Raw genomic sequence first — 19,812 nt, 5'->3', positions numbered from 1 at the left:
CCTAATTCATTATGCATATGTTGAAAATGAATTAAAATAGCAATTTAAACAAACTTACACAATATGTACGTAATGTGCAGCAAAATCTTTCTAATTTGTAATTGGCACTATCCACCTATTTTAAAAAAAAAGTAAACATCACACAAATTAATGAAATCATATATTTATTTATATATTTATATATTGAGATATAAAAGTATTGAAGTAAAAAAATTTCTAACCATCAGAAAATCATTCGATAGCTTAATCAACCATTGGACTAAACCTGCGAAGGAAAATTAACTCTATAAAATAATTTGTTAAATAAAAAAAGAAATCAAATTTGATAATAATGTAGCATAGAATAGGTAACGTATGTTATTCATATTTTGTAAGACCTCCTTATAAACAACGTTTGAAGTCTTATTAGTGGCACTGCCATCATCGTATGTGATAAGAAGTTTTAAACCAGCTCGTGAAGTAACTCTAGAAACTGCAACATATAACTGATCATGGGTAAAAACAGATTGTGGAAGATAGATCCCAACATGTTTAAGAGATTGACCTTGACTCTTATTTATTGTCATTGCAAAAGAAACATATATAGGAAACTGTCTGCGCATAAATTTGAATGGAATTCTCATGTCAGAAGGAGTCAATGACAGCCTCGGAATAAAAACTTTTTGGCCAATATTATTTTCAGAAATGACCTTCGCCTCAAGCACAAAATTTCCCAATTGAGTAATAATGAGACGCGTGTCGTTACATAATCCTGATGATTGGTCAATATTTCTGAGCAACATAATAGGCACACCAACCTTTAATTTCAATTCATGATTTGGTAGGCCTGAAGCTTTGACGGTATTCAATAATTCAGGAGTAAGAATATTATATGGACCATCAAGAGTTTCACTTTGTTCACATGGTGTATCAAAACTCAAATATGTTTTAACTTCACCAGGAATCAAAGATAACATGTAATCATTTATGAGTTCAACAACTTCATTTTTTGGTGTCAAAATAGTCTTATCTTAAAAATATGATGGGTCTTGAAAATTCTCAGAGAAAGATAGATAAGTATCAGCAACTATAGAAGTAATGGGGTCTCCTGAATTTTTTATTAGTAGAGTTTTTGGAATTTGCATTGGAAGTTGAAAACTGCAGAATTAAAATTAAAAATGGAGAAGAAACGAAGGGTTAGATTCAAAGAATGACGGAGAAGGTAAAGTAGGCAAACTTTAGGGTTTTTTTAGTTCAATGAATCGTTTGAGCAATAAGTGCAGTTATCTCATGTTTTTACTAAAAATTAATTAAAAAGAAATAATATAGTTGAGATTAAAAAGAGAATACATAACAACTTATTGGATTGTACATTCCAAACAAATATTACACGCATTAGTATAAACAAATCATAATCTATTATAATAATTCTTAATTAAATTGTAGAATAACGTTTTAAAAAAATTAATTTAGATAGTTTTTTTTATAAAATAACGTTTTAAAATTTTCATATTTTTAATACAACATTTTTAAGAATATCAAAATTTTAAATTGTTACTTACATTAAATATATAATATTTTTAATATCAAAGTTTTTTTAAATATGTTGTTAAAAATAATTAAGTGATTTTAAATATTGATCTATTTATAAAATATAATTTGAGAGAAATAATAAAGAATATAAATTAATTAAATCGTGATTTTAAATATTGACCTATTTATAAAATATAATTTGAGAGAAAGAATATATAATATAAATTAAATCACATTTGTTTGAAAGAGAAAGAATATAAATGGTTGAGATAAAAAAGGGAATAATAAAAAATAATAATAGAATAAATAGAATATAAATGGTTGAGATAATATAGAATATAAATTAAATCGTGATTTTAAATATTGACCTATTTATAAAATATAATTTGAGGGAAAGAATATATAATATAAATTAAATCACATTTGTTTGAAAGAGAAAGAATATAAATGGTTGAGATAAAAAAGGGAATAATAAAAAATAATAATATAATAAATAGAATATAAATGGTTGAGATAAAAAAGAGAAAAAATATAAATGATTGAGATAAAAAAGTGAATAATAAAAAATAATAATATAATAAATAAATAAACTAAATTGATGAAATAGATTTTTAGTTATTATAATTTAAGGTGATGAAAAATTTATCTACTAATCAATTAATCAATTTAAAAATAATGAATTGATATGTCAATTTTTTTTGGAGGTGAACGTGAGTTAAAAAAAAAGAGTATAAGTGGTTGATAAATAAAAGGAAATATAGAATGAGAGTGTAAGTGGTTGAGATAAAAAAGAGAATATAGAATGGCTCCATTAAATAATAAATTAATTTAGATAGTTTTTTGATAAAATAACGTCTTAAAATTTTCATATTTTTAATACAACATTTTTAAGAATATCAAAATTTTAAATTGTTACTTACATTAAAAATATAATATTTTTTAATATCAAATTTTTTTTAAAATATGTTGTTAAAAATAACTAAGTGATTTTAAATATTCAGCTATTTATAAAATATAATTTGAGAGAAAGAATATAGAATATAAATTAAATCATGATTTTAAATATTGAGCTATTTATAAAATATAAATGAAATATAAATGGTTGAGATAAAAAAGAGAAAGAATATAAATGATTGATATAAAGAGGAAATAATAAAAAAAATAATATAATAAATAAATAAATTAAATTGATGAAATATATTTTTAGTTATTATAATTTAATGGGATGAAAAATTTATTTACTAATCAATTAATCAATTTAATAATAATGAATTGATCTTTCAATATTTTTAGGAGGTGAATGTGAGTTAAAGAAAATAAGTATAAGTGATTGAGATAAATAAGGAAATATAAAATGAGAGTGTAAATAGTTGAGATAAAAAAGGAATATAGAATGGCTCCTTAAGAATGATTCACAATTTATTACTCCCTCCGTTCCTTTTTAACCGTCGTTTTACAAGAATTTTTTTGTTTCTAATTAAGTGTCGTTTTATAATTTAATGTTATAATTTTTCATTTTTACCCTTATTTTCTCAATAACTCCACCTCAAATTTTTCAATTAGTTATTGTAAAAAGAAAGTGCATGATTGAATTTATTTGGAAAGAGAAAAATAAGTAAGGGTATAATAGGAAAAACAACTCTAATAATCCACTATCTTGGTTGAAGAGCTTTTTGCTAAAACGACACTTAGAAAGGAACGTAGAGAGTATAATTTATAATTATAATTAATAATTAATAATAAAATCACATTTATTGAAAAGAGAATAAGTGGTTGACATGAAAAAAAAAAAAAAAGAATAACAAATGCTTTTTTGTTCTTTCCAATAAATGTGGTTTAGATAAAATAAATATTGCAAATATTAAGTAAATAAGTTTAGGCGGGAATTGATGACATTTAGGGCTGGTACATAATATTGTATTGTGTTTTAATATATTAAAGATTAAGGATAAGGATATTTATTTATTTTCAAAATCAAATTTCATTAAAAATAATAAAACGAGTGGATTTGAGTAGGCAATATGCGGGTATGGGTTATCATGGCATAGCTATTACCAACTACCCCCGTTTGACCTACCTGCGAAAGGTAAAAGGTACTTAAATTAAATGAAAGAAAGATTTTCTTCATTCTTTTGTGATATTTTTCCCAAACAAAGTAAGTAATGGAGGCCATTCAAAGAGAAACAGTCGTCTCACTCTCAGACTCTGTGAAGCTGTTGTTAGAGAAGATTGTTTCTATTGACAACAACACATTTTCTGATGAGAAATTTGAGTTAAAACTGTGGGTAGATATCTCAAATGATGTTGATGAACTGAGTGTTTTTGAAAACATTCTTGAATCTATTACTTCACAACCAACCAATAATAATACATCTGACACCAATGCCATTTACCCTAATTTTTTGCTGGTATTGGATGGTGTGTGGGATGCAAGATCTGTCAATTGGACATTACTTATGGATATCTTTAATGCTGGGGAAACAGGAAGTAGGGTCATTGTCACAACACAATTTGTCATACAATAGAGGGCTATATGACTCATTTGATAAATTTGATAAATGGTACGGAATAAAAGGTTTGCGTACCTTTCTAGCAATTCCATTACAAGAACAATTACCTCTTGGTTTGCTATCAAACAAGGTAGTACATGACTTGCTTCCAACAATGAAACAATTACGAGTGTTGTCTCTCTCAAACTACAAGAGTATCACTCAGGTTCCCAACTCTTTTGGAGATTTGTTATACATGCGGTACTTGAATCTTTCTCACACTAATATTGAAAGGCTGCCTTCTAAAACATGCAAGCTTTACAATCTGCAGTTCTTGTTGTTGGCAGGCTGTAAAAGGTTCACTGAATTGCCAAAGGACATGGGAAAATTGGTTAATCTATGCTACCTTGACGTAAGTAACACCGCGTTGAGGGAGATGCCGAAGCACATGGGAAAATTGGTTAATCTATACTACCTTGACGTAAGTAACACCGCGTTGAGGGAGATGCCGAAGGACATGGGAAAGTTGGTTAATCTACGCTACCTTGACGTTAGTGACATTGTATTGACGGAGATGCCAATTCAAATAGCTAAACTACAAAACCTCCAAACTCTGTCCGACTTTGTTGTCAGCAAACATAATGATGGATTGAAGGTTGCAGAGTTGGGAAAATTTCCCAACCTACATGGAAAACTTTCCATCTCACAATTACAAAATGTTTATGACCCCATTGAAGCTTTTAAAGCCAATATGAAGATGAAAGAACGAATAGATGAATTAGCTTTAGAATGGGATTGTGGTACTACTTCAAATCCACAAGTTCAAAGTATTGTACTTGAACATTTGCAACCCTCAAAAAAATTGAAAAGTCTCACCATCAAAGGCTATGGCGGAGTCAACATTCCAAATTGGTTGGGTGATTCTTTATTTGATAATATGGTGTATTTAAGGATCTCCAATTGTGATAACTGTTTATGGCTTCCACCCCTTGGACAATTGGGTAATTTGAAAGAACTCAATATTGTTTCGATGCTTTCAATAAACAGTGTTGATATAGAGTTCTATGGAAGTGATGGTTCTGCTTTATTTCAACCATTTCCGTCCTTAGAGACTCTACGCTTTGAGGATATGCCTGAGTGGGAGGAATGGAACATGATTGGAGGTCCGACTATGAATTTTCCTAGTCTCAAACATTTGTTGCTAAATAAATGTCCTAAATTGCAGGGAAACATACTTTACAAACTTCCTTCCTTAACTGAACTTGAGTTAAAAGGGTGTCCTTTACTGGTGGAGTCAAGACATTCAGATGATAATAACAATATCATCATTATAGCTCCAATGTCAGGTGTATTCAACAGATTGATGCTCCCTCTCAATTCTCTTCAACAGTTGACCATAGACGACTTTCCATGTCTAACGTCTTTCCCAACAGCCGGCCTACCAAAAACCTTGAAATTTCTCATAATTAGTAATTGTGAGAATCTAGAGTTTCTACCTCATGAATGTTTGCACAATTACACATTGCTCGAGGAATTGAAAATATCTTATAGTTGTAATTCAATGATATCATTTACCTTGGGTGTTCTCCCCGTCCTCAAGAGTCTGTTTATTGAAGGTTGTATAAATCTGAAATCAATATTAATTGCAGAAGATGTGTCGCAAAAGAGTCTCTCATTTCTTAGAAGCATCAAAATATGGGATTGTAATGAACTGGAGTCATTTTCCCCAGGTGGATTGGCCACTCCAAACCTCATTTATTTTGGAATGTGGAAGTGTGAGAAGCTTCCTTCACTACCACAAGCAATGCAAACTCTAACTGACCTTCGAGAAATGGAAATTGATAATCTACCAAATCTTCAATCATTTTTCATCGATGATTTGCCTAGTAGTTTACAAGAACTGACTGTTGGTTCTGTTGGAGGGATTATGCGGAATACTGTGCCAACTTGGGAACATCTCACTTGTCTTTCAGTGTTGCGAATTAACAGCGATGATTCGGTGAACATGTTGATGGGGCCTTTTCTACCTGCATCGCTTTTGACACTATGCATCTATGATCTCAATGATACAGTCATTGATGGGAAGTGGTTTCAACATCTAAAGTCTCTCCAAAAACTTGAGATTGTTAATGCTTCCAAACTCAAGTCGTTGCCAAAAGAGGGATTGCCTTCCTCTCTGCATGTACTAAGTATCACTTGTTGTCCGTTATTGGAAACCAATTTGCAGAGGAAGCGAGGAAAAGAATGGCGTAAGATTGCTCGCATTCCCTTCATAATCATCAATGATAAAATGATCACATGAGTTTCCTGTTTGGGTGAGTCACTGACACACTTCCTTTTTGCTTCTTTCTTCAATAAATAGAATATTATAACACAAACACTAACTCATTTTTTAATCAGAGTTATGTTCTGTGTCACCTCTGCTTGTGCCTGATCTTGCTGCTGCAAGAAATCAAATTTGTATTCAGAACCTGCACCCAAGTATAGTAAATGTTTTACTAAACATGAACAGACGAAAAGGAGAAACAGCAACTGTTAGGAACTCAAGAATTCTATAATTCTAACGACTGACTGGAAATATGTCAGGTACACTTTCTGTCTATATGACTTCATATATATTTTAAAGAGTTGGTTTTAATGCATTGACTATATAAAACTTTTGTAACACGGGTTAAATTTGTCTCTATTATATTAGTCTAATAAATATCATTTATGCATTTACATATTATTTTCTTTTTGTAAATGGCCGGACTGTTGGTCAACTAGAACTCTTCCTTAAGAAAGGTTCCTAAAATCAGCATATAATTTAACATCACTATTTTGTTTTTATCCTCCCTCACTTTAAATTTAATAAGTTTTTGTTCATGATTTGTTTCTGGTATAGATTTATGTTTTAATTTACTCTACTTTTTCCTCGAGTATCCTACAGGATTTAGAAAAATGAGGTACAAATCTTTTGTTTTATGAAAAGGAGTGATTTTGAGATCATTTGTTAGTTTCTCATCCATGGTTATAGTTTTTAGCCAATTATTATCTTTTAGTTGTAAATTAGATAAAGCATTGGTTCCATCAATACCTTTTAATTGGACCAAAATCAAACATTTGCTTGTGATAAACTATTTCAATTCAAAATGAATCCTAGACCTTTCAAAATTCATTATCTTCCTTGATTTTTCCTCTCTGTGACCCTCCTCCAAACAGGGCCTCTTATGATCATTTTATGGCATGATCAATGCAATTGGCCAGGTTTGAAATGTAGTTTTCTTTGTTGGTAACTAGTTAGGCTTTGTCATGTACTCTATTTGTGTTCCTTTAAAAATACTGGAATAGTAAGTTCTAGTAATTTAGAATGTTTGTTTTATTTTCCTCGAATCCTGTATATGTTAAATCATTGCAATCTCTTAGCAAAAACTGACCAACTCCATCATCATTAGTGCCTAAAATACTGTCCATACCTAACATTGTTTGCTTCTGGTGACTGATGTGTTCTATTATAAATGAACACCATCAAATTTGACATGTTATTTTAATGTCAGGTTTGTATTTTCTCACTGGAGATAGAATGTCGTCAAATGCGTTTCTCCACCAATCCAATGATGTCTGGGGAATATGCAGGCCTTCGTTGAGAGGCCCTTGACAAAATCAATGGCACATTCGTCCAATATTTTAGAAAAGTAGCATCCAGACCATGAGGAGTAGAGAGTCAAGCAGGCAAGAGTTCAGTTGAGCATAGCAACACTATATCCAGTTCTGTTGCAGACATTGCAGCAGAATCATTAAGTGGTTCAAAATCAAGATGAAAGAGTTTTACAATATTTACATTGTAATAGGTTATTAGACTGTTATATAATTTTCACTTCTTTTTGGCCGTTACTGAGTTGGCAATTTCTTGTTTTCGTCAAATAAACCTCATTCAGTTTTTACACAAGTAGAAACTAAAGTTGTTTTACATGAGAAAATATGGGAACAATTCTTACTCTTAAATTTGTGACTCATTTCCATGTACCACTAGTCCACTACTACTACTGTTGCACTCTTCATCAATTTTTTACAAGTTATGATATTTATGATCCATTTAATTCTTTTCAATTTTATTCAGATCTCTATACTATTCTTCAATCTCATTTACACCTTATTATAACATAAATATGACTCAATGCTATATGTCACCTATATCACAGTAAATATTTCCATTTAACCTCTGAATCCACACCATGCTCAAAGATATCTCAATGAGGTCATGAGAGAACTAACAATTTTCCTAATTAAAATAGTAAACATTTGAACTCTTATTTTTATCTTGGAACTATTTATCAAAAATAAATAAATATGAATTTTATATTCCTTTCTTCTTTCATTTTCTTAAACTCATCTTCAATTTGATTTATAATATCTAAATGAATGAAATTGACCTCAACTTTAGTCCTTTTTAAGAAGATCTATGTTTTAAGTGTCACTTTTTATATTTTGGATCGCTAATCCTCTAATTCCATAATTTTAATATTTTTTTTATAAAAGTTTTAATTGTTATTGTAATCATCTTTCACATTTTCTTCGAGGGAAAAAATAAAACATTTTTCTTCAATACCTTCAAACATAAATAAGTTATAGAATCAATGTTCATGTGCTTTGTTCTTTCATGAAAGACAAGATTGACAATAATATGCAAAGTACTTTGACTGTCAGTACAAAAGTGACTGCCTAACATGATTTTTACCCAAATCATGGAGGAGGAAAAAAATCACTACAGTTTTCTAGTTGCAACAACAATAGTATGATATTCAGCCTCATGAGTTGAACAAGATACAATAGTTTTCTTCATATGACTCATCTAGTGCCAAAGACCTCCAATTCACACTTTTGCGAGAATAGAAAACCACAACCAGATGCATTCTTTAGAAATATGAGGACCATATGCATTCTTTAGAAATATGAGGACTATGTCTGTTATTCTGACATAGTTGGATTTGTTGAGATAACTGTTGGACGAATCTACCTCTCCAGTTGAGCAAATACAAACCTAACATAAACGTAATAGAGACACTGTCACGCCTTATTATTTTCATATATAACAGAACAAAGCATTAACAATGGAGATAATCAATGTTTGCTAAGGGACTACAATGTTTGCTCAATGACTAAAACTCACCGTATCAGCTTAACTGACTTCCAAGAAAAAATGGCAGCAACGGTAACACACAATTCAATCTTCATAGCGAGTTAGGCCACAGTTTGATAATTTCTGCATGTTCTGAATGTGGTAGCTGCAGTGAAATCTTGTATCCTAGACTCCTAGTAACCCTGTGATGCTTAAATAAAATATTTTATCTTTATAGCAGCATAAAGTAATTTAATACATGCAGAAAGAACATGAATAGAATAGAAAGCATGTCATGAATTGCATACAACAAAAATGAGGGTCAAAAAGAAAACACATCAACTATCTAGTATGCTTGATGGGCAATATACTTTCAATTTGCAGAAAAAAACAATTTTCACACTTCCTTTTGGTGATGCCATGAGGGTCAAAAAGAAGAAACTCAAGGAATACACTGCATTTTGAAAGGCCTAGTAGGAGTCATTGTAAATGAAAATAGTTTACCGAGTAAATGTATGATTTCGGTTCAATTACAAGCTAACCAGTTAGAAACTATAACCAAAGATATGAAACTACGAAGATTTCCAAAGTGGCTACAAATTTATTTGAAATTCATGTGTCAGAGAGGGACTAAATTAAGTTTGATAGTCCACAGCATTAACTGAAGAATTTTGAGTGGCATCATTAACGAAAGTTGTGTTAGGACGAAAAGCACTTCAGGATTCAACGAAAGTCCCTTGCATGACAGAAAGCGTACCTCTTTGTTTTAGCAAACATTGCTATTTCTCCCTCCCATCCGCTCCTGACAGAAAGAGATATTGTTGCTGCTATCTAGGTAAGCCATCAATTACACTTGAAGCCCTTACTAGACCTGCAAATGATGTAGAGATAAAGTAATTTGAAGACAAACTAAGCTACCAAATCTGGTAAAGATTAACTGATAAACAACATCAGCTAAACATATAGTTTTTGAAAACACTACATGATGATATTTTTCTAAAAGTGCATAGGGATGACGTGTGATAAAATCCTAATTGACTAACCATCAACAAGAATAGTTGCATTACAATGATCTATGCAACTGCAACGAGTCAGGGAAGCTATGTTCTTGTAATAAACTCAAACTGATAAATAGAGTTAACATATTAACACCATATCAGAAAAACATTATTCATGTGATAAAATGGGACAAATTTAAGACTCAAATAATTTAGACGGTTGACGACATTAATTATAGGAATAAGCCAACATCTTTTGAAATATCCTTCGCAACAGAAGACATGCCAAAATAACATACATTTTAAACATAACTGAAATAGGTTACAATATGAAGCTATGTCTTTAACTACATGACAGGGAAAAAGTTCTAATTGACTAACATAAGGAAAAAACACCAGTTAAAGACGATTAGATAAACACAAAAATGTGAAAATGCATAAATAAATGATATGTATTAGACTAGTAGAATAGTGAAGAATTTAAACCATGCTAAAAAAAAAGTTTGATACAGACAATGCATTAAAATTTATATGAAGTCATATATATAAAAAGAATACCTAACATATTTGGAGTCAATGGTACTGTTTTCTTCTTTTCATCTGTTCCGGGACAGAAAAGCAACTACTGGACTTGGTGGCAGGTTTCGAGGTGAATTTGGCTTCTTACAACAGCAAGATTGACATAACACACAATTCTATCAATAAAATAAATGAGTTAGTGTTATAATATTGTATTATGAGTTAGTGTTATAATATAATATGAAAGAAACAAAAAGAGAAGTATTTCAAAGACTCACCCGAACAAGACTCATGTGATCAATTCGTCATTAATAACTATGGAGGGAATATGAGCAATCTTACGCCACTCTTTCCCCCGCTTTGTCCGCAAACTTGCTTCTAGTAATGGACAGCGAGCAACACTTAGTACTGAAAGCGAGGAAGGAAATCCTTTCTTTGGCAGTGACTTGAGTTTGGGAGCGTTAATAATCTCAAGATTCTGAAGAGAAGTGAGATGTTGAAGCCACTTCTCATCAATGCTTGTATCATTAAGACCACAAATGCACAGTTTCACAAGCGATGTAGGTAGCAGTGGCCCCATCAGCGTGTTCACCACATCATCACCGTTAATTCGCAACTCCAAGAGACAAGTGAGATGTTTCCAAGTTGGCTCAGTATTCCACATAATCCCACCAATAGGGCCAACAGACAGTTTCTGTAAACTGCTAGGTAACTCATCTATGACTAGAAATTGAAGCTTTGGTAGATTATCAATTTCCAGTTCTTGAAGGCCAGCTAGACTGTTCATTGCTTCTGGCAGTGAATGAAGTTTCTCACACTTCCACAATGCAATATAAACAAGGTTTGGAGTTGCCAATTCACCTGAGGGAAATGACTCCAGTTCATTACAATTCCATCTTTTGATGCTTCTAAGAAATGAGAGACTCTTTGCCGACTCGTCTTCTGCAATTAATATTGATTTCAGATTTATACAACCTTCAATAAACAAACTCTTGAGGACAGGGAGAGTGCCTAATGTAAATGATATCATTGAATTACAGCTATAAGATATTTTTAATTCCTCAAGTGATGTATAATTGTGTAAGTTATTGTGAGGAAGGAATTCTAAATTCTCACAATTACTGATTATGAAAAGCTTCAAAGTTTTTGGTAGACCGTCTATTGGGAACGACATCAGAGATGGAAAACCGTCTATGGTCAGCTGTTGAAGAGAATTCAGAGGGAACATCAGTTGCCCAAATACATGATCAGATAATGGAATTGATTGCACCAGTAAAGGACATTCTCGTAACTCAAGTTCAGTTAAGAAAGGAAGTTTTTCAGTTATGTTTCTGGCTATCAGTTTCGGGCACTTTCTTAGCGATAAAGTTTTTAGATTAGGAAACGTTGTAGTCGTACCTCCAATCAAGTCCCATTCCTTCCACTCTTGCATATTCTCAAAGTGTAAACTCTCCAAAGAGGGAAATGGTTGAAATGAAGAACCACCACTTCCATAGAACTCAATACCAATTATCTCCACTGATTGCATCCCTTCAATAATGAGTTCTTTCAAATTACCCAATTGTCCAAGGGGCGGAAGCCATAAACAATCATTGCAATTCAAGATCCTTAAATACACCATGTTGCTAAATAAAAAATCACCTAACCAATTTGGAAAGCTGATTCCACCATAGCCTTTGATGGTGAGACTTTTCAAATTCGTTGAGGGTTGCAACTTTTCAAGTACAACACTTTTAATTTGTGAATCTTGAAAAGCACTACCACAATCCCATTCCAAAGATAACTCGTCTATTTTTTCTTTCATCTTTATATTGGCTCGAACTACTTCAAAGGGGTCATCAACATTTTGTAGCTGTGATATTGAAAGTTTTCCACGTAGGTGGGGAAGATTTCCTAGATCTGCGATATTTAATCCACCATTATGTTTGCTGACAACAAAGTCAGACAAAGTGTTGAGATTTTCTAGTTTGGCTATTTGTACAGGTATCTCCCTCAATGCAGTGTTACTAATGTCAAGGTGGCGCAAATTAATCAATTTTTCCATGTCCTTCGGCAATTCAGTGAGCATTTTACAGCCTGCCAACAACAAGAACTGCAGATGGTAAAGCTTGCATGTTTCAGAAGGCAGCCTGTCAATACTAGTGTGAGAAAGATTTAAGTACCGCAAGTCTAACAAATTTCCAATAGAGTTGGGAAGCTTGGTGATACTCTTGTAGCTTGATAGAGACAACATGCGTAATTGTTTCATTTTTGGCAGCAAGTCATGTACTATCTTGTTGGATAGCAAACAAAGAGGCAGTTGTTCTTGTAACGGGAATGCTAGGAAGGTACGCAAACCTTCTAATCCGTATAATTTATCAAATTTGTCATATGAGTCATATGTTCCTCTGTTGTATGAGAAATTATGCATCCTAAAATCTAGGTTATGTTTGTCCATATTGATGCAATATGGAGATGAAACTTCTGGAGATGAAACCTCTGTAGCTAAATCATGGATGAAGTTGTGCATTCCAAAGTTTTCTTCGTTGTCACTAATAGATCGCCGATGTATCAACGACCTTGACACTAGTTCATCAAAGTATTCTTCTCCAATTTTTTCCTGATCTGTGGACAATGATTCAAGTAAGCCTGCTGCAATCCACAACTGAACTACCATCTTTTTTTCTAAGATGGACTTCTTTGGAAAAATTGAACAATATTGAAAACACTGTTTTAAAGGATCAGAAAGAAAACTGTAGCTCAATTTGAGAGAAGCTAGCACCTCATAAGCTATATGTTGAGTCTTACTTTCTAGCACATAATTCCAAGCATACGGGTCAGACCAGATGCGAAGAAGAGCCCCATGTGCTACAGCAGCTAATGGTAAACCATCACACTTTCTTGCAATTTTCCTGCCAATTTCTTCTAGATTGGATCGCTGGTGGTAGTTATGCGCTCCAAATGCATGTTCAGCAAGTAAAGACCAGCAATCTTCAGCTTTCAAGGGTCTCAGATGGTGGACAGAAAGAAAGGTTTGTATGGATAGTGGAACTCTTTCATCTCTTGATGTTACAATGATCCTACTTCCCGTTTCCCCCGCATTAAAGATATCCATAAGTAATGTCCAATTGACAGATCTTGCATCCCACACACCATCCAATACCAGCAAAAAAATTGGGTAAATGGTTGTATCATTACTTGTGGTTGTTTTTGAAATAATAAATCTAAGAATGTTTTGAAAAACAGTGAAAGCGTCAATATCATTTGAGAAATCTGCCCACAGTTTGAACTCAAATTTGTCATTAACTTGAGGAAGATTGTAAAGGTGTTTAGCCAGAGCTGTTTTACCAATCCCTCCCATACCAACAATGGAAATGACTCTTATTTTACTATCACCATCAATACTAGACAACAAAAGATGTATAAGTTTCTCAATATCATGGCCTCTTACATATATAGCAGATTCATAACCACCAATTTGTTTTCTAAAGCCTTGTAATATTTGAATTAAATTGACCGTTCTAGACTTAATGAGTTGAATGAAGAAAGTTAAACGAGAATGAATTTTGAGGTGCTTAGCAGTAAGTACGGTAGCATACCCAAAAAAATCAGTTTCGTGAAGCAAATAGGAAACTTGAAGAACATCACGTCTCAGCATATCCAGTGATTCGTTGTTAGCTTGACTTGGGATGAGTTTGTTGTTAGCATAATTAAGAACATCTTGAAGATCCACCAGTGTTTCCTTCACCGTTTTCGAAAGTGAAGCGTTAACGTTCTTGATCCGGAACGTGTCGACGAGCTGAGTAGAAACAATCTTTTCTAACAACTTTTTCACAGTATTTGAGAGTGACACCAGTGTATATCTCTGAAATTGAATGGCCTCCATTACTTACTTTGTTTGTAACAACTTTTTCACAGAAAGAAATCACGGCAAAATGAAGAAAACAAAATGATGAAAAACTCTCTTTCATTTTTGGGTAAGGATTCTGTGCCTTTTAACGCGCCAAATGCTCTTTCTCTCACCTCCAACTTTCTCTCTCATTTTTTTTTTTTGTATTTTTTTTTTTTAAATGCTAAGAAATAGTGTAACTTTAACGGATTTGTTCGCCACTTTCACTTTATTTGGGAGAAAGAAAAAGTGAAAGTAAATTAATTAAAAGAATGAATGAAAATTGTTAGAAAGTACTACCTGATTTTCGGAGAAGGATTTACTGACTTTGATTTTGGTGATTTTATGTGACTTTTCTTATAGGAGTGTTTGATGAAAGAGAAATTAGAAAAAGAAGAGAGAAAAAAAAGGAGGGAAATGGAATGAGAAAAAGTGTGTTTTTTCTAGCGTGTGAGATTCAGAAGTTACGGTAAAGTCACCGAAATTCAATCCTCAATTTTAGTTAGTTTAATTGATGTGAATTTAAGAGGAATGAAATATGAATATTTAATAAATGAGGAAACCCCGTTATTTCTTGTTTTTGATAGCTTAATAGATAAAAACTTCATAGTTAAATGTATTTAACTTTGAGTAGTATTTAGATGGGTGATCTTCTGGGATGTTTCTCGAAAAGCGTGTGAATGAGAACAAATCAGATTGAAAAGGCTTGTGTTTGTTTGTGAGATTTGTCGGTAAGCCTCAAACTCAAAATAATCAGGGGTAGGGATGTGCAAAATATCCAGTTATGAAACTCAAATCTATAATTAAATCCAAATGCATTTTAAATATCCGGATAGAATAATAACTTAATATTCTTATTCATATAGTGTAAATAGGACATAATCGTTGCCTTCGTCAACTAAAAGAAAAATTGTCAATATGTGCCTAAGGGTACTCAAATCATCAATTAAAAACTCACATATGCCGTTCACTTCATCATCCTGTTTTTGAGCAACTCAGTAATGACCAAAAAGAAGTGAAAATTAACATATTAAAATGAAAAGATGGTTCTGCTGCAATGTCTGTAACAGAACTGGATATATTGTTGATATGCTAAACTGAACTCTCGCCTGCATGACTCTCTACTCCCTCATGGTCTGGATGCTTCATTTCTGAATGCGTGAAATATAGGACGAATGTTCCATGGCTTTGTCAAGGACCTCTCAACGAAGGCCTGCATATTCCCCGCCATGGACATCATCTGGATTTTTGGAGAAAACCACTGGACGAATCTACCTCCAGTTTAGCAAATACAAACCTGACATAAAAATAAGTACAAATATCATGTCAAGTTTGTAATAGAACACGACAGTAACCAGAAGCAAACAATATTAATATTTTAAGCACTAATGATGGAGTTGGTCAGTGTTTTCAAAGAGATTACAATGAATTAACTTATCTAAGATTCGAGGAAAATAAAACAAACATTCTAAATTACTAGAACTTACTACTCCTGTTTTTTGAAGGAACACAAATAGAAATATGATAAAGCCTAACTAATTACCAAGAAGAAAAACTACATGTCAAGCCTGGCCAATTGCATCGATCATGTCATGATCAACCCTGAAAACCTAGGCTATGAATTAGTGAATGCAGTTAGGATACTAGTAGTCCTGATAATAAAGCACGAGTTAATAATTCTAACACTTAAAAAAAGTTCTTATATTAATTGTACATGTTTTTTTTTTGGGTTAAATAAGTTTTTGGTCCTGTAAATATCTTAAATTTCGTTTTTAGTCCCTATAAAAAAAATGTCGACATTTAGTCCCTATAAAATTACTTTTTCATTCACTTTTGGTCCCGGGACCAAAAGTGAATGAAAAAGTAATTTTATAGGGACTAAATGTCGACATTTTTTTTATAGGGACTAAAAACGAAATTTAAGATATTTACAGGGACCAAAAACTTATTTAACCCTTTTTTTTATTGCAAAAATATTAAGGTTAAAACTAATATTTATCATTAAACTAGATAAATATATATACTTTAAGAAGTAACTTTGTATGCAAAAAAATTTGCAAATCCAAAACAAATTAACTGTTATGTTAAATTATGTGTAATATATAGTACAATTAAATATGTTTAAATCTAAATCAATTCAAATAAAAGTCAAAAACTAATTCAACTTGAATTATATGAATTTGATAGGATTTGATTTTTTTACTAATTATATTGCAAACCAAATCGAATCGTCTATTTTTTAAATTCGAACAGGGCCTCCAAATTCATTGGGCCGGCCCTGGGCTTCAAGAGGGATTGCTGGCTTTCAACAAGATGGCAGCAGTGTAATCTTGAAATGGAAGGTGAGTCACTGAAATACTGTTACTTCAATATTCGCATTATGTCATCAATAAAAAATAATAATTTCAACATTCAAATAGTCTTACATTACAACAATTATCACTATGGATTATCATGCTCAGAAGATTAGTTTATATGTCAATGTTATCCATATCATGTAGTTTGCCGGAGGTTTTACACTACCATTTTTCTTAAAATCTAGTAGTCAAATGATAATCATGTTGGAATTTTTTTCTGCTCCAACAATATGCAGATATTCTCAACAGCATCAACAATATTGTAGCAACTAGATTAGGTTGAGGAGCTTGCAGTAATATCTGATCAACAACTTGCGGAGCAACGGCACTAATATACTCTTATTTGTCTGCAGCAGCTTTCGGTCCTTCAGCTAGTTCAGTGGAAAAAATTGGTCCAACATGGTGAAGTGATTTGAAATGGTGTGCACGAATTGAGTGACTTACAAGATCACATTGTGAGAAGTCAATTCTCAATACTGTTATGTTTTCCGAACCGAACTAGTAACCTGAGTTCTGATTTGAGGGCATGTTTAGACGAATTTGAAGGCACTAGTGACATTTTTAAGGATCTAATATCCATGATGTAAACTCGTTTTCCAAGAGCTCCTCATTCAAGTTTACTAGGTTTTACTCTATATCACTTCATCATGCAAAACCAACTTTCTTCATTGGTACAAAAAGCAAAGGATTTTCCTTCCTCGTCACTAATAGACCGCCGATGTATCAATGACCTAGACACTAGTTCATCAAAGTATTCTTCTCCAACTTTTTCTTGATTTGTGGATGATGATTCTAGTAAGCCTGCTGCAATCCACAATTGAACTACCATCTTTTCTAAGCCTGGCTACTAGGTCTTCCTGCCCTGAACTTGTTGTTTTTGATCCTGAGGTAGAGAGAACCTTGCACACACTTCGTAGAGCAGGCCAGGCTAGCAATAGTTCACCTTCACTGACCATAGCTGAGTCTGATTCTGAGTCTGACTATTTGCATAATTTGTTTGATTCTGATTCTGAATTTGCTTTTGAAATGGCTGAAAATAGAACTCTAAGGCAACTTGCAGCCCCTGATGTTAATTATAATGGCTTGTGTATTGAATATGATGCTGTTGCTGTTCCTTTTGAATTAAAATCGGGTTTAATACACTTGTTGCCAAAGTTTAATGCTCTTGCAGGTGAGGATCCACACAAACATTTGAAGGAATTCCAGGTGGTGTGCTTTACACCATTGAAGCATGAAGGTATCACTGAAGATCATATCAAACTTCGTGCTTTTCCTTTTTCTTTGCAGGGTGCAGCGAAGGACTGGATATATGATCTCGAACCGAATTCAATCACAAGCTGGAATGCTCTGAAGAGAGTGTTCTTGGAGCGATATTTTCCTGCATCTAGAGCTGCTTCAATCCGAAAAGAGATTTGTGGTATTAGACAAGATAACGAGTCATTGGCTGAGTACTAGGATAGGTTCAAGAAGTTGGTTTCAAGTTGTCCTTAACATCAGATCACCGAGCAACTTCTCATTCAGTACTTTTATGAGGGGTTGTTACCTATGGATAGAAACATTCTTGATGCTGCTAGTGGTGGAGCACTTGTTGACAAAACTCCAGCTGCTGCTAGGGCCCTCATTGAAAATATGTCTTTAAATTCCCAGCAGTTCACCACTCGAACCAATTTTGTCCAGACCAAGGGTGTACATCAAATTCAAGGTTCCTCGAACAGAGCTTTAGAAACCAGACTTGATGAGCTGACCGCTTTAGTCAAACAACTTGCAGTAGGGAAACCTCAAACAGCAACTGTATGTGGCATTTGTACAGCTCATGATCACCCCACTGATACTTGTCCTCTTCTGAAAGATGATACTGTTACTGAGCTGCCTCAAGCTTATGCAGCCAACCTTTACAACCAGAACAGGTACAACAACACCCCTGACTTGTCTACCAACAAATATCTCCCCAATTGGAGGAATCATCCCAACCTTCGATATGAAAATCAGCAGCCCTCACAACAACAGCTCACCGTTCCATTACCCCAGCCACATCACACTCCTCCAGCCACTACTTCCGGACCATCCCTTGAAGATCTTGTTAAACAAATGGCCGTGAACAACCTTCAGTTTCAACAAAGAACCGACACTAGCATTCAGACCTTGACCACACAGATGGGACAACTTGCTACTCAAATAAATAATATGCGAGCTCAAGGTTCGAACCAACTTCCAGCACAAACTGTTGTCAATCCGAATGGTAATGCTAATGTGAGCGCTATTTCTTTGAGATCCGGAAAGGTTACAAAACTAGCCCCTAAAAAAAATAAAAAAGTCATTGAGGTAACTTCTGGACTTTCTCCATCTGAACCTTCCCCTGCTGCACTTTCTTCTCCTTCTTCTGTTATGGTCGAATCTGAAAAAATTAAAGAAAAGGAGTATGTGCCACCAGTCCCTTTCCCACATAGAGTTCTGAAAAATAAAAGAATTAAGGAGGGAGACAAAGAAAAAGAAATTTTGGATATGTTCAGGAAAGTAGCGGTAAACATTCCGCTTCTTGATGTGATTAAGCAAGTTCCAAGGTATGCAAAGTTTCTGAAGGATCTGTGTACAAACAAGAGAAAAGTGAAAGGAAGTAACAGGGTCAACTTGGGAAGAAGCATCTCTGCTTTCATTCAGCCCGAACAAAGTCTTTCGGCCATCTCTCAGGTCTTGCCACAAAAGTGCAAGGACCCGGGAACTTTTACTATTCCTTGTACCATCGGGGATAAGAAATTTGATAATTGTTTGCTTGATTTAGGAGCGGGCATTAATGTTATGCCTACTTCTATTTATAATAACCTTTGCCTTGGTCCCATGCAGCATACAAGTTTAATCGTTCAACTGGCAAACAGGAGCAATGCACGTCCCACCGCCATAGTGGAAGACGTCCTCGTTCAAGTTAACGATTTAATTTTTCCTGCAGATTTTTACATTCTGGACATGGAAGGAG

The 19,812-nt window shown here is 33.3% G+C and overlaps 2 protein-coding genes and 1 pseudogene across 5 annotated transcripts; 1 reads left to right on the top strand and 2 right to left on the bottom strand.

Annotated features, from left to right (window-relative positions):
* Positions 1–299: 299 nt before the first annotated feature.
* Positions 300–1,124, bottom strand: LOC131659747 (uncharacterized; annotated as a pseudogene).
* A 2,556-nt stretch (positions 1,125–3,680) lies between these two features.
* Positions 3,681–8,009, top strand: LOC131593333 (putative disease resistance protein At3g14460). Of its 4 annotated transcripts, XR_009280892.1 has the most exons (4): positions 4,149–4,262; positions 4,349–6,316; positions 6,402–6,587; positions 7,538–8,009. XR_009280892.1 is itself a non-coding variant. In XM_058865802.1 (2 exons), exon 1 carries the CDS (start codon positions 3,895–3,897, stop codon positions 6,301–6,303), a length of 2,409 nt encoding a protein of 802 aa, XP_058721785.1. In that variant the 5' UTR covers positions 3,683–3,894; the 3' UTR covers positions 6,304–6,316; positions 6,402–8,009. The 4 variants fall into 4 exon arrangements, 1 of the variants encoding a protein (XP_058721785.1); XR_009280891.1 differs by having other exon boundaries at positions 3,681–6,316; positions 6,514–6,587; XR_009280890.1 differs by having other exon boundaries at positions 3,683–6,316.
* A 297-nt stretch (positions 8,010–8,306) lies between these two features.
* On the bottom strand, positions 8,307–14,623 carry LOC131593332 (putative disease resistance protein At3g14460). The gene is made up of 5 exons (XM_058865801.1): positions 10,895–14,623; positions 10,656–10,792; positions 9,857–9,970; positions 9,151–9,302; positions 8,307–9,021 (listed from the first exon to the last, which is right to left on the bottom strand). The coding sequence occupies exon 1, from the start codon at positions 14,479–14,481 to the stop codon at positions 10,906–10,908; it is 3,576 nt and encodes a 1,191-aa protein (XP_058721784.1). The 5' UTR covers positions 14,482–14,623; the 3' UTR covers positions 8,307–9,021; positions 9,151–9,302; positions 9,857–9,970; positions 10,656–10,792; positions 10,895–10,905.
* Positions 14,624–19,812: the final 5,189 nt, after the last annotated feature.

Source organism: Vicia villosa, linkage group LG3 (assembly GCF_029867415.1).
Source record: "Vicia villosa cultivar HV-30 ecotype Madison, WI linkage group LG3, Vvil1.0, whole genome shotgun sequence".
Taxonomy (NCBI): domain Eukaryota; kingdom Viridiplantae; phylum Streptophyta; class Magnoliopsida; order Fabales; family Fabaceae; genus Vicia; species Vicia villosa.
This window is presented reverse-complemented; position numbering and strand designations above follow the sequence as displayed.